Source organism: Phyllostomus hastatus, unplaced genomic scaffold, assembly GCF_019186645.2.
Source record: "Phyllostomus hastatus isolate PE091 unplaced genomic scaffold, TTU_PhHast_1.1 phas_contig_58, whole genome shotgun sequence".
In the NCBI taxonomy this organism is placed as follows: domain Eukaryota; kingdom Metazoa; phylum Chordata; class Mammalia; order Chiroptera; family Phyllostomidae; genus Phyllostomus; species Phyllostomus hastatus.
Window position 1 is genome coordinate 17,318,972 of NW_025333916.1, and position 14,228 is coordinate 17,333,199.

Here is a 14,228-nt window from a genome sequence, read left to right on the forward strand (position 1 = left end):
AACAATGGCATTCCACCTTCTATCCATGACAATGCAAATCCATTAATATTATATTTAGACTTTTACTCTTTTTTACCTCCTCAAAAATCCATATGCTCAGGCCTTCCAATATCACCAATTCTCTTTCTCAAGTTAGTCAACCAACAGTCTTTCTGATCAATCTCCAACTTTTTATTGAATCTACCATCCATTTACTTGTCTTTAAACTCTTTGCTATAGTCATTCCATCTCTGTACCTTGACTCATGCAGCATAGTCCATATGGAATGCCTTCCCCTGTGCCAATCTAAATCCAATGTACTCATCCTTCAAGATTGGCTAAAGTTCTTATTCTTCTCTTAGGCCTTTGCCAAACATTGCCGTACATTAGAGCCTTTGTCTAAAACCACACTAGACTAGTGATCTGCTTGACAAAATGGTACCTCCTAATCATCTACAGTTACCTCAAATATGTAGACTTTGTTTTACCAACTATCCCTCCAAAAAAAGCCTGAAAAGGATTTTATTCCTGACTTTCACTTAGTGTTTGAATTTTTCCTCTCCAAGGATTCTACATCTGAACATGGAATTGAATTATGGAAGTTAAGAGTTGAAAGGGACATTCAGGGCTCTCTAGTTCAACTTTCCCTAAGGGATCACACTGAATGATTACTTGTCACAAACCTTTCATCTTTGCTCACAGCTCCATTTCACAGATGCTTACTCATCCAGATATAAAGATCCTAACAGAACCTGCACCATGGCTCCCAAGTTAAGAAAAACATGAGGGATAAGAATAGATGCCAAGGTCAGATCCCCTGAGTTTAGATGACTATCACTACATGAAGTCATTTTACCCATCTTTTGAAAAATATTTCTTTTTCAGGGAAAATATTGTCTGGAATATTCATTAAAAAGCTGTGATTCAGGTCATCCCACACATACATGAATGGTTTGCAGATAGTATGCTTCCTGGTAGAAATATGAAATGATTTTGATGAACTCTGAACAATACTCTTCAGTAGCCAGGAAAAGACACTGGAGCCAACTACCCATACCAGGCATAATTCCTGAAGGTTTCAGCTTTCTGTGTGGTTCTCTGGAACAGTATTCAGCCTGGTTGTGAAATCAGCCCCACAAAGGTTTTAAAATTCAATCTAGCAAACACAGACTCTCAAGAGGAGGTACAGCAATAAAAGATCGCAATTAAACTGGCACAAATAAACCTGTGAGAAGGATTCTCTCTCAGATGCAATAGCATGCTATTCTCTGTCTTAATTCAATGCTAAGAGAAGAGATTTAATTTCTCTTTAAAGCAAATGAAGTTGCTATATGTAACACCAGCAATAAGGAAGAAGGCTGAACCGAAGAATTATGCATTCACAAGGAAGGTGCACCACTCTCAACCCCCTACACCGTACAAACAAGACTTGGGGAATCCACATTCTCTGTGTATGGTATTTAAATCGCCTGATTGTAGTATATGGACTCTGAGTTTTATGGCTTGAAATGTGAGCCCTCAAAACAGGAAGGTCCCATTATTCAAACCTGAAAGTTGCATTACATTCTGTTTACTGAAAACTGAACAGATAACCTCCACTAAATCCCACAGAGGAGGCATCATTCCTGCTCTGTGCTTTCAAAGAATTTTATTTATATGTCTAATTTTACTCATGATAATCGGACTTATTACACCTGATTGTAAGTCTCCTTTGTACACTATAAACTCCTGTGAATAGAATTCATGTTTTATTTATCTCCATATTCTCCCAGAGCCTTACAGTGTCTTGAATACAGTAGTCAATAAATATTTTGATATTTAGTTTTAGTAATACATATATTAAGCATTTTCCAGTTACACAGTATTATTAATGGATTCCCACCTTTGACATACTTTTTCCTCTCTATTTCTGAGAACTGTTGTCTTTGAAATATGACAAAGGTTTTTAGCAGATTGACAAAGTAATTTAGATGGGTATATAAACAGTAAGGGAGTGACTAACAATTTTTTTGGTTGAATTGTAACTTTATGAACATTTGCAGAGGTTTCTTTTAAGCTCTCAGTTGTTTAAGGGAACCCATCTATCTTGGTTGGGCAAAGGAAAAGAAAAAAGTCAAGAAGAATGACAGAGAGTATTCAAGAAAGACTACTGTGACTTCTAGAAAAAATACAGCAATTAAGTCTTTACTTCAGGACCCACTAAGCATGTTAGGATCATGACATTTCCAAGGCCTATCTTTTAACTGTTTTTCTGAGGAATTGTCAGTTTGATGTTCAAGAAACATTTAGTTCATGCCTATTGGACCCACAGACACAACTGGCTATGTGATTTTCAGGGCCCATTTAACAATAAAAATGCAGAGCCCCTTTTCCAAAAATTATTAAGAATTTTAAGATGATAACAGCAAGTGTGAGCCCTTTTAAGCACAGGGCCCTATGTGACTGCACAGGTCTCACTTCTATGAAGTCAACATTTTCCTGTCTTCAAAGAGCTTCCTGTAGTGAAAGGCAAAAGGTCTATATCTAGGGATCGAAGCTACAAGTCAAGTATGTACAAGGGGCCACAGGAACCTAGAAGTTCCTAACTTTGTAGAATCATCCCAGAGAAGATGACAGTTAAGTTCACTTTTGAAGGGGCAGTGGTAGGAAAGAAACATATTTCATACCAAAGGAAGGCAGTATTCACCTGTCACATTTTAGGAATAGGGTTACTTTCAAGGAGGGTGGAGCAGTTAACATGATGATGACATAATTAATATTGAGAGTGCAAAGAGGCAGAGGCCAAGCATTGGGTTGGCCAAAAAGTCCATTTAGCTTTTTCCATAAAATAAAGACACATTTTTCATTTTCACCAATAATGTTATTGATTTGGATAGTTTGAGTATGTCAGCTATCTCCTGCTATTGGCTTCTAGTGGGTAGAGGCCAAGGATGCTGCTAAACATCTTCCAATTCGTAAGACAACCCCACAACAAAGAATTATTTGTCCCAAGTGTCAGTAGTACCAAGAAACTCTGCAAACCACTTTTGACATGTTCAGTCACAGCACTTTCTTCATACACTAAACCAATCTTTTCTTATGTTTCAGTTGTTGTTTTTACCTTTCTTGAAATAGTAAATCATAATATGCTGAAATGTTGTATATCTTCTTCCATCTTCAAAATTAAAAGGACTGCACAAAAGTTCACCAATTTTGATGTTTTTTTTTAAATGCATGCTGATGTGACAGCTGTCACAGTACAATCTAATAAAATTGTTTTGAATGAAACTAAAGACTAGAGCCATTGTGTGGAAAACGTAGATGAACTTTTTGGCCAACCCAAAATATGGGGGAAGAGGTTGAACAGTTATTAAATGCCTACTGTATGCCAAATTTGTTTCCCCCATGTCATAATTTTAAACACAACAATCTTGTAAACAAACTGTCTTACCTATTGTACAAACAAGTTAGTTTAGGCCCAGGAAGGAAAGGTTCAAAGGGTTTGGGATACATTAGGCATCCAACAAATATTTAAGGAATGACTGGTGGGTGTGACTTAAGGCCCAGGACTCCTAACCCCTAGGCCAAGCTTTTCCTAAACTTGCTTTTTACTCACCACCCGTCTTTTCTGCTTCTCTCCAGAGTCCAAAGGTACCCGCCCCGCCCTTCCCCCTCGCCCCGCCCTTCCCCCTCGCCCCGCCCTTCCCCCTCGCCCCGCCCTTCCCCCCTCGCCCCGCCCTTCCCCCCCGCCCCTGCCCTTCCCCCCTGCCCCGCCCTTCCCCCTCGCCCCGCCCTTCCCCCCTCGCCCCGCCCTTCCCCCCCTCGCCCCGCCCTTCCCCCCTCGCCCCGCCCTTCCCTTGCCCCGCCTCTGATTTCCACCTGCCGGAAACTAGGCGGCAAAAGTACTTCCGGGAGGGCAAATGTTGGCCCGGGCAAGATGGCGGCCCCCTTGGAGCTCAGTTGCTGGGGAGGGGGCTGGGGGCTCCCATCGATACACAGTGAATCCTTGGTGGTAATGGTGAGGCCAGGGGCGGGAAAGACAGCGCGGGGCTAGAGGCGCGAGGTTGGCTGGGCCGGGTACTGGCGGCTGTTAGTGGTTCCCAGCCCCGCGGAGGCCACCGTGGCGCTGCTCGCTGCTGCTTGCACCGCTCTGGGTTCTCTGTAGTTGATGAGTTACAACCTGGCCTGTGACGGGAGACCCATCACTTCTCCGCTTGGACTGAGTTATCCTCAGTCTTGCAAAGCTATCTGGGCGGTGGTGTGAAAGTTCGAAGTAGGGGATGCGCGCGCGCGCGAGCGCGACCAGCTCCGCATCTTTCCCCCGCCCCCCGGACCCTTTGGGTAAAAAGGTTTCCGAAAGCCGGATAGTGGCGCGCGTGCTGCCCCGTCTAGAGATTAGGGAAAGGACGCGCCCCCTTGTCTTCGGGGAACCGGGCCGTGAAATAAAGCAGCTCTGAAGATTTGCATTACGTACTCAGCCTAAAATATTTTATTGCAAACTCTGTTTCAGGCTTACGCCAAGTTTTCTGGTGCACCCTTGAAAGTCAATGTCATAGATAACACCTGGAGAGGTTCAAGAGGTACAGTGTAAACTTTAAACACCACTTCTGCCCTCTTTAAGGGCCTCCCCCTTTCCCCTTTTAAAGCTCTGAGGCATAAAGCTTTAAGATTTTCGTTTCTTTTTACCATGACCTTGGCTGGTGTAGCTTATGGTTTTATCATTCTGAGTAATACTCAAAGTGCAAGCCAAATCAGAGGCAATTATGAGAAATGTAAATATTCTGTAGCACTGCTCTTTGTGAAATTGCAGAAAACTAAGATATCAACTTACTTTTTTCTCCCCTCCAATGGACAATTGGTAGAGTTGAGTATTGGAATCTTTAAGAGGAAATAGAAATGTTTCTTTGTATGTAAACCGTTTTTTGATTGTAGGAGATGTACCAATCTTGACAACTGAAGACAACATTGTTTCTCAACCCGCAAAAATACTAAACTTTTTAAGAAAACAGGTGGGTGGTTCCTTTAGAAGAAGTAGATTGTTGATCCCTGCATATCGCTTTAAAAAAATACATTGTAAGGTTTGCGGATTTTTTTAGAAATTCTTTTTTGTCAAGTCACTAGACAATTGGAAGTTTTTCTTTCTAGTTTCATGGGGGAAAATGCAACCAATTAGAACTTTTCCCTTATTATCAATGATAACAATAACTTCTATTTAATCAGTTTGTACAAAACTGGTCATTAACAATTACTGAAATAATAGTGAATAAAAATTGTAACAGTTATAGACTTTATTGTGTGCATGATGCTGTGCTAAGAACTTTATTTGCATTAAGCAGCATTTGCCACTATGCATTTCTTTCTCCCTTTTAGTATCATGTTTGCTATTTTTGAAGAAGAATAAATAGGAATTGTAATTTATTTAGCTTCACTGTTTTGGGATGCTCTTGACTTCTGACGGTTTTTTTGGTTTTATATTTTTTAATAGAAATATAATGCTGATTATGAACTCTCAGCAAAACAAGGGGCAGATACGCTGGCTTACATTGCTCTCCTTGAAGAGAAGCTTCTTCCTGCAGTGGTGAGCATTGGTGAATATTACAATATTCTAATGATCTACTGAAAATGTACTTATTTAGAAGAAAAATGATAAAAAAGGCTTAAGAGAGGAAATTTCACTTATGCATTAGCCTTGATTCTTTCATTTTCCAGTGAAACTGGATTCTTTTAGGCATTCTACTAGTACACGAAACAATCAAGTAAAAGATAATGTCATTTGTAATTGAAAAGTCTTCGTGGAAGATGGAGTTTGTCGCTCCATTATAAAATTGGATGAACTGTAATCCATTCATGCAGCAAAGATTGAGCGCCTACTGTATGCTAGGCCTTTTTCTGGGTGCCTGGGATATAGAGATTAAAAAAAAACAACAACTCACATTTAAAATCTTGTTTAATCCTTGAGTCTTTCTAAGTAGAAAATTTGTATGAATTCACTTTATACAAAGATATTTATGAGAAACTTGCACATCGACTGAGTGATCTTTTAATAAAAGAACATCCTTGTGGTGTTTTTTCTTTTCTTTTGCAGCTTCATACATTCTGGGTTGAGAGTGAAAATTACTTTTCTGTGACAAAGCCATGGTTTGCTTCACGAATTCCCTTTCCCTTGAGTTTGATCCTTCCTGGAAGAATGTCTAAGGGAGCATTGACTAGGATTCTCCTGACCAGGGGGCAGCCTCCTCTCTACAACCTCCGAGAAGTGGAAGCACAGGTACGGTTGCTGTCCAAGTGGGGCCTTCCCAAGGAGGGACGAGAGATAGTGGAGACGAATTTATCTGTAGTTGCCTGCCTAAAAGAGGAGCTTGAGAGCATCTTTCCTGTCTCTGAGATGTAATGTCATCCTTATTAGATCTACAGAGATGCCAAGGAGTGCCTAAATCTTCTGTCAAACAGATTGGGGACATCTCAGTTTTTCTTTGGAGATATGTGAGTGCATTCCCTTAAAAGTCATTTTGATGTTTTGTGTGCGTATTTTCAATGAGCAATCATTCAAAGCAACTCCCCTTGTCTTCACCCTTCCCCATTGAGTTTTTCACTTAAAATATGTAATGGGTTTTACCATGGGAAACTTTCCGTTGGCAGTGATCTAACGTTGACTTACTGCACTGCAGCAGTGAACCGAGAACATCTGAGACTACTCCCACCCTATCGCCAATCCCTATATAACACTCCTGAGTGAAAATGAATCTTTAATTGACAACCGAATTTTCTTCTCAATAAAATGAATAATAAAAAGCCAAATAAAATCCTAGTTACATCATATTATAAGCTAAAATGGGTGGTAAACCTTTAAAAAGACTGTATTGTATGCTTGAGAACTGACTAATAATATATTTGAGAATTTTTTTAATAATACCAAATTAATATTTTCTAATGTGCTTTTTAAAAAATGCTGAATGTATTTTTAGGCCTTCTACCTTGGATGCCTATGTGTTTGGTTTTCTTGCACCTCTGTATAAAGTCCGCTTCCCTAAAGTTCAGTTACAAGAACATTTGAAACAGCTCTCTAACCTGTGTCGCTTTTGTGATGACATCCTCAACAGTTATTTTAGGCTCAGCCTTGGAGGTAAGCTGGCTCCTCTTCAGCTGGTCTCTGTTTGTATGTAGTAGTATTTGTATATTTCCTAAGGATATATAGCAAGATTTATTACTTATTAAAGAAGTTTGCGTATTTTCTTTAAATGCTGGTTAATAGCACCTCGAGAAGTTGCATTTTCTCAACTTTATTTTCATGGTTTAGTCCTTATTTAAATAGAGAAATTAATATTTGCTTTTTGTCTCTTCTTTTGGGTTTTATACAATTCTTGCTTTATGTTCTTCTTTAAATATTGCCCCTTTGAAGTGGGTCATTTTCTTTGAAAAGATTAAACCACAGGTATTTATTGAACTATTTATTAAGATAGCACTTTTCCTAATGCAAATGGGCAATTACTTTAAATGTTGCTTCTAGCATTTTCCTGCGTGAACAGAAATCAGTAGCAGATTGATTTTGGTGAGGTACACCCCCATGATTCCACTACTTGAAAACTGATTGCATCAGACTGGAGGTATAGTAAACAGAGGGCACCTGTCATTTAGGATATGATTCTTTGGGAGAGTGAGGCCTCGTGCTTAAGTGATTGGGATACTAAATTTATATTGGGAGAGTTGGCAGAAACTGTCATTTTAAGAAGCAGGAGTTATAAAGATAGCTGGCTGAGCAACAGTTTATTTTTTATGGGTGGCTATGTGTTTTGTATGTAGGGATGAGTTAATATTAATAGTTTGAGAGTCATGAAATTAAGTAACGTTCAACCTTGTTACTTTGAAGCAGTGGTTGGCAAACCTTTCTACAGGACAAATATAAAATCTTGGGTCCTATACCAGATTTACTAAATTGGAGTTTCTTAGGGATAGATCCCAGGAATCTATTTTTTAAAGTCCCTTTGGATACTTTGGATGCCGGTGGATACCCGTTTGGGACTGACTGCCTTAGAAAACTATGCAAATAGTTGTGACTGACGACCTATTTGGAATGGGTGGGGGAAGGCACGACTGAGACCTGAGAAGGAAAGGAGGACTGCTGTGCTCTCTTACTAAGTGCTTTGCCTAGTTGCACCACACTTAGCCTAACAGGGTCTACTCTGTGGACAGATTTGGTCCTTTTGTTTATGGTTTGCTTTTGGAGCATTACTTTGCCACCTAAGTTTGACTTTGGACCCAGAATAGTTTTTCTCTTTGCCTTTTTTTTGGAGGGTGGTCCATGTGGGAGGGTGAATAGATTCAAAAGTCTTTTGATCTAAACAGCTTTAAAGGCTTTCACAGTTTCCTGTCTTTCTGACTTCTGTCCCTGGCTTCCTAGGCATTTCTCCTGCTGGACAAGAAACGGTAGATGCAAATCTGCAGAAACTCACACAGCTTGTAAATAAGGAATCCAACTTGATTGAAAAGGTCATGTTTACTTCAATCATTTGTAATAGTAGTTTAGTATTTTCCTTTCTGCGATTAATATTGTAATTTGGGTTATGAATTAACTTTACCCTCTTAATTTTTTCAGAAAGCTTTTTAAATATACATTTACTAAAGTTGTGTAATATAATACAGTATTTTGAAGCCAGAAGTGGTTTGATTGCTTTGGGGGAAAATCTGATAACACGATTGCATTTACTTTTACCACACAATTAGTATTTTTCAAGTTAGGAGACCCAAAAGCCTGGCTTAAAAAAAAAAAAGACAAAAACAATTCTTGCTTGCTTGTCTGCTTCTGTCTCTGAAGGTTAACACTTCTTGAGATCGGAAGCATCTGAGCTTATCCTTTCTTGTTAATTGTGTTACGACATCTTGTTCTTACACATGAACTGTGTCATATTTTCTCCTTCTTACCTTTTTCTTTTCTAAATGTTGTCCACAATTTTTTTTTATCAGTGTAGGTATTTTGCCATTTTGGGGGTGTTCATTTGATGAGAGAGTGATTGAGTAACTGGGTAGAGGAAAGCCAACAATGGAAATTTTAAGGGTGATTCTAATTGGAAAAATACAAGAGAGTTATGCATTTCCCCCAAGTGTCTGGTAAACTTGCTTTTAATACTTAATTCTGTCACAAACCAGTGGGGCCATGCAGCTTAATAACACTGGCTAACAGTAAAGGGCGCTGTGTTGTATGCCCTTTATATGAGTTACCTCATCTAATCCTCACCGCAGCTCTATGAGTGCAGGTCCTCTGTCCTCCCTGTTTTATGGAGGAGAATACTGAGGCTTCGAGAGTAGCTTGTGTCACCTATCCAAGGTTATTCAAGCAACAAGAGTTTGAGAGGTTATTTGAACCCTAGCAATTGGACTCCAGCATGGGCCTTGCAGTTAATCAGCCAACTAACTTATGAACGAGATTGTGTGTCTATTGCTAGTAGCATAGTAGCTGGGCTTATAGCTGCCACCCTCTGGAATGACTGTTCTGTTTCTTTTTATTGTATTTCATGTGTTGTTAGAACTTGAGAAATAAGTAAAACTGAGCAGTAAAATTGTAAGAGCCCAGTATTAAGGTTTGGGTAAACTGAATAAAAGCCTAGTTTGTTTTAATTCTTTGTCCACCCCAGTAAATCTCATGAGAGAAAATACATTGAGTGTTAAGTGCAGATAATGGAAAAGTTTCTCAGACTATTTTAGGCACAGACTATTTAAGACACTTATCTGCTAGATGAAGGCTAGCCAGTATAGTTTCCATCCTCTTTCCTACACACCCTGTGTACCTCTGCTGAGACACTTCCACCCTGCTGTATGAGAGAACATCTTGAGAAGATAATCAAAACTCTAAAACATGCATATCAAGTGGGTAAAAAGATGTTATATTCTGTTGGTTTTGTGTCTTTGATGGCAGCTGCTTTCAAGTCTTTTATGAAGTTGAACTGATAGTGAGCTCAGCACCAGGACCTGAGTATTTTGCTCTGTTTGCAGGGTGCTCTGGTTAAAGGTAGTTTTCGAAAATCTGATTCAATTCTAAATACTCCCTCTGCTAGTGCTTCCAGGAATGCCAATGTACTCCTTAGTGTAAGTCCGAAACTCGGGCATTTTCTCACTCTGCTCCATATGAATTTGTTTTTCTAGAGTAGACTTAGAACTGATCCATCGTTTGGAATGCCTCTGAATCAGGGCTAAAGAGTGTATCCTTGTTTCCGTCTCTTTTCCTAGCTTCCCTTGGTCTAAATATTTTCAATCTGAAACAGCTGGTCTTTTTGAGTGGCGTACAGGTAATTTTCATTCAGACAGTGAGTTCAAAGAATAATAGTGAGTTCAAATTTCAGCTCTGATACTAGCTTTGCAACTGAATGCAAATTCCTTAACCATTCTGAGCTTCATTTTGTTAGTCTGTAAAACGGAATGATTGTAACTGCTTTTTTTTCTTTCTTTACAATGGTATTGGGAAGATCAAATGAGGTATTGTATGTGAACAAACTTTCTAAACTGTGGAGCTTAGTATAAGAGAAGTAGAAGACCTCTTAAACCAAGTCATGTCAGGGTTGATTTCAGCAGAGTATCCATTTTGTAGAATAACGATAATTTTGTGAAAGCATCAAGATGAGCCATATTGCTTTTGTACATCTACTGAGTCAGCTGGTATTTGAAGAATGACATTTAGAATTCTTGAGAGACGATCCATAAGAAAAAGGTTCCTCTGGCAGCCCTAGACACATATGGTCCTGTACTGCTCTGGGTTACAGTTTGGGTGGGGAGGCCACAGTCCACGCACACGGTGCCATAGCCGTTAGTCAGATGTACCTTTTGTACTTCCCACAGATGGATGACAATCTTCGCCAAAGCCCGCAGCTTCCTCCTCGGAAACTGCCAACACTTAAACTGACTCCAGCAGAAGAAGAAAGCGACTCCTTACAACGGCTGTCCCCCTGACAGACACCGTGCTCCGTGTCCAGGGTTACGGACTGCTGCAGTGCTCTCTCACACCGAGTGTGTGAAGACAGAGAGAAAATTCTGTTACTAGGTACAGGAAGACTCAAGCAAGACAAACTTTGTATGATAATCTATTTTTTTAAATTAGTAAGCTTGTATTTTAGCTTGGCAATGCACTTTAAATTCCATCAAAGTGAATACTAAGTGAACTTGGGGAGAAAAAGAAAACACATTGTACTGTATATATGAAAAGAAAAACCTGCCTTAATCGTGGCAGATTTTTGCCTTCGGTTCACGTGTTGCTGACCAAAAGCTACAATTCTGTTCTGAATGTGCACTCTCACTTTATTTAAGCTAATTTATAAATTTAGTTTTCTTAGACCAATATGAGTATCTAATATGTGGCTCTTGGGCTGAGTCCTTTTTCTTCTGTTTAGAAATTTGATGCCTACTTTAGACATTAGGAAAAATATATTATCCTAATATTGTATTTACTTCCATAGGAAAAGCCTGCATTTAACTATAAAAAGCAATGAGGAATGTGCTTTTAAATTATGCTCTCATAAAACTAATCTTTTGGGGGTCTGGTACCATATGTAAATATTAAAGGTGGTTACATATAATATTTATCTGACTATATGCACTTCAGTATTACATAAGTATTTGCTGATATGTTCAGTCTAGGTTAGTAAGGGCTCTTTTAGTTTGTTGGGTGAATGTGCCCACTTCAGACCTATGTATTTGCAGTATATCTTTAACTCTGGTCATCTCTTTCTTGGATTGATTCCAGGAGGACTGAATGTGTTGACATCGTTGTTATGCCAGGCTCTAAAGTCTTACTGAAACCTGTTCCGTTTGTAGACACCACTCAAAAGGAACTCTCACCAGAGTCATAGAAGTACCTACTGTGTGCTGGTCCAAGTTCATCATGCTTGGCTCATACCAGTGTTCTTTCATAAGAAGCCTATCATGTAGTCAAAAAGTTTTATGACAACTATTTTTATGTAGTTTAACTATAGTTGAAGGATCCAGTGGAATAATCGGGAATAGCAGTACATTTTTAAGAATATTTTCTACTTATTGGTTGCTGAACTGTTAAAAGATTTGCTGTGCAAGTAATTTTACTTATACTAAAATCTTATTTTAGCAGCTGAGGTGCTTCTGTTGTCCTAAAACCACTTCTGGGATTTTTAAAATATAGGACCATATTTTTGATTAGTGTCTTAAAGGAATACTATGGTGCTCAGCAAATCTTATCGCATTTTGCAGAAACCCACATGCAAAGAAAACAGCTTTGTAGTCCAAACTCATCCAGTTTGAGCTGAGTGGAGCTCCGCTGTGTTTGACCTGCATCCTCTCAATTTGTTTGGTATTTGGGTAGCTATTTATATAGGAGTTTTAAGTCCTTGTAAATATTTCTTCTTGAAAGTGAGAGACAATGTGGTCTTCAAAATCCTGTTTATCTGTTTGGATGCATTTAGGGAGAGTAACTGTAATTTCTGCAACAGGTGGGAGAGAGTGTGTGTGTGTGTTCTGTGTTAATCTTCTGTTCGTTTCCAACAGTCTGAACTCCGTGTGAATGTTGTGTATTGAAAATCATGACCAGAGGATTTTATTGTCTTCTATGATTGATGATGTACATTGGAGGTGGTTAGTTAGCGCATCAGTCAAACATCTGTTTATGCTTCAGCCAGGGTTAGTCATTTTTAGTTATGATTTATATTAAAGCTTCCAAAAAGCTTTTGAAGTGGCTTAGAATTGTCAAACACATGTAAAACAGGACAATTAAAGTTAGTTTTGGAGTGGTAGAGAGAGCTATACTAACCCTTACAGATTATAAAATTGAATGGTAAATTTAATTCCAAGTCTCTCCATAGGCAAAGTCAAAAGATAATGCTGGATTATGTAAATTTTTATGTCAATAAAACTAGTACTGTCCATGAATAAGAAAAGCGTGTTTTAGTTTCTATAAGAATGTGGGAGATTGTGCTCTTACAACACACAGACTTCAGCCAAGAAGCATCCCATACAGTTCCATGTGTTGAAAGTCTAATCACAGGCTCTGTTTTAAAACAGGTATTTGTCATTTTCTAGTAGAGAAGATGACTGTAAATAGGATATATTTCCTTTTGGTCATTCCTGCTTTGAACTGCCTTTAGACTTGTACCACATAGGCCCTGGTGCTTCCACAGCACTTTTCTTAAGAGGCAAAATGTGGTTTAGATGTGTGAAAATTTGTATGTTGGCCTACTTAGCTGAGCTTTTTTGGTATAAGTTCTAACTGAGCACAGACCACTGCATATATGCGCTCTTGGGGAGGAACAACACGCCAGTCTGGACAGGGCTGGCGATCAGCCTGTCGGGATGTGCTTTGTATTAAGTCTGAGTTTGTTGAGATAAACAGTCCACAGTCTTAAACAAAATGCTATGACCTACTTTCTTTTGGAAGTGATGGTGGAGGCTAACATAAAAAGGACTACATGTTTATCTTTGTTTGTGGCATAGGATTAGAAAACTGGTCAGATAATGCCTGTGTGATAAAGAACCTACATCAGCCATCATCAGTCAGCCATAAGACTGACGATTCTCACAGCACTAAAGAAACTAAAGAACCGTGAGGATGGTCATTCCTTCACAGTGTTTTTTTACCCCTACAAAGGTAGGCACTGACAAGTAAAATAGATGTCAATTTAGGTATGTTTGTATTATTTTGGGGGTATTAGAGGATTAGAGATTTTACATTAAACCCAAAACATTTTAATTTCCATTTGTAATTTCTATTCATTCAATATTGCTAGATACGAGGGGGACCCAAAAAAACCTCCCTGGAATTTATTGATAAACTGTGTATTTATTCTTACATGTTTAAACTTTAGTCACCTTCAAACACTCTCCATTTGATGCAATACACCTTTTGAGACTCTTTTTTCCACTGCTCAAAACAGTTTTGAACTCATCAATTTTGTTGCCTCTTAGTGCTTCTACTGTTTTTTGTTTTACCTCTTCCACATTGGCAAACCATTCCCTTGCAGGACTTTTTTCATCTGGGAAAACAAAAATAAAGTCTCTTGGGGTGAAATTGGGTGAGGGCAGGTGGGGGGTGGGGGTCTTGCCACTTTTGGTAAAAACTGCTGAACACCCTGCTGTGTGGGCAGGTGTGCTTCTAAATCACCCATCATGAAATGGGCAAACATGCTGAAAGAATCTTTGAAAAAAATTTACTGAAGCTGAACATAGCCTCTCACAACAATGCCAGCTGGCACACTGATACAGATGGGTTCCTAGAACACCTAATGGGGGAAGCCTGTATTACAAGGGGCCCACCCTCCAGA

General features: G+C 39.1%; 1 protein-coding gene across 4 annotated transcripts; it reads left to right on the forward strand.

The window, feature by feature from the left end:
- The first annotated feature begins 3,861 nt into the window (after positions 1–3,861).
- Positions 3,862–12,843, forward strand: MTX3 (metaxin 3). 4 transcript variants are annotated; one of them, XM_045848216.1, is made up of 9 exons: positions 3,862–3,976; positions 4,469–4,538; positions 4,891–4,967; positions 5,444–5,536; positions 6,044–6,226; positions 6,365–6,441; positions 6,924–7,081; positions 8,357–8,445; positions 10,786–12,843. In XM_045848216.1, exons 1-9 carry the CDS (start codon positions 3,896–3,898, stop codon positions 10,894–10,896), a joined length of 939 nt encoding a protein of 312 aa, XP_045704172.1. In that variant the 5' UTR covers positions 3,862–3,895; the 3' UTR covers positions 10,897–12,843. The 4 variants fall into 4 exon arrangements, with proteins under 4 accessions (XP_045704172.1, XP_045704173.1, XP_045704175.1 ...); XM_045848217.1 differs by having other exon boundaries at positions 3,882–3,970; XM_045848219.1 differs by lacking the exon at positions 8,357–8,445 and having other exon boundaries at positions 3,882–3,976.
- The last annotated feature ends 1,385 nt before the right edge of the window (positions 12,844–14,228 follow it).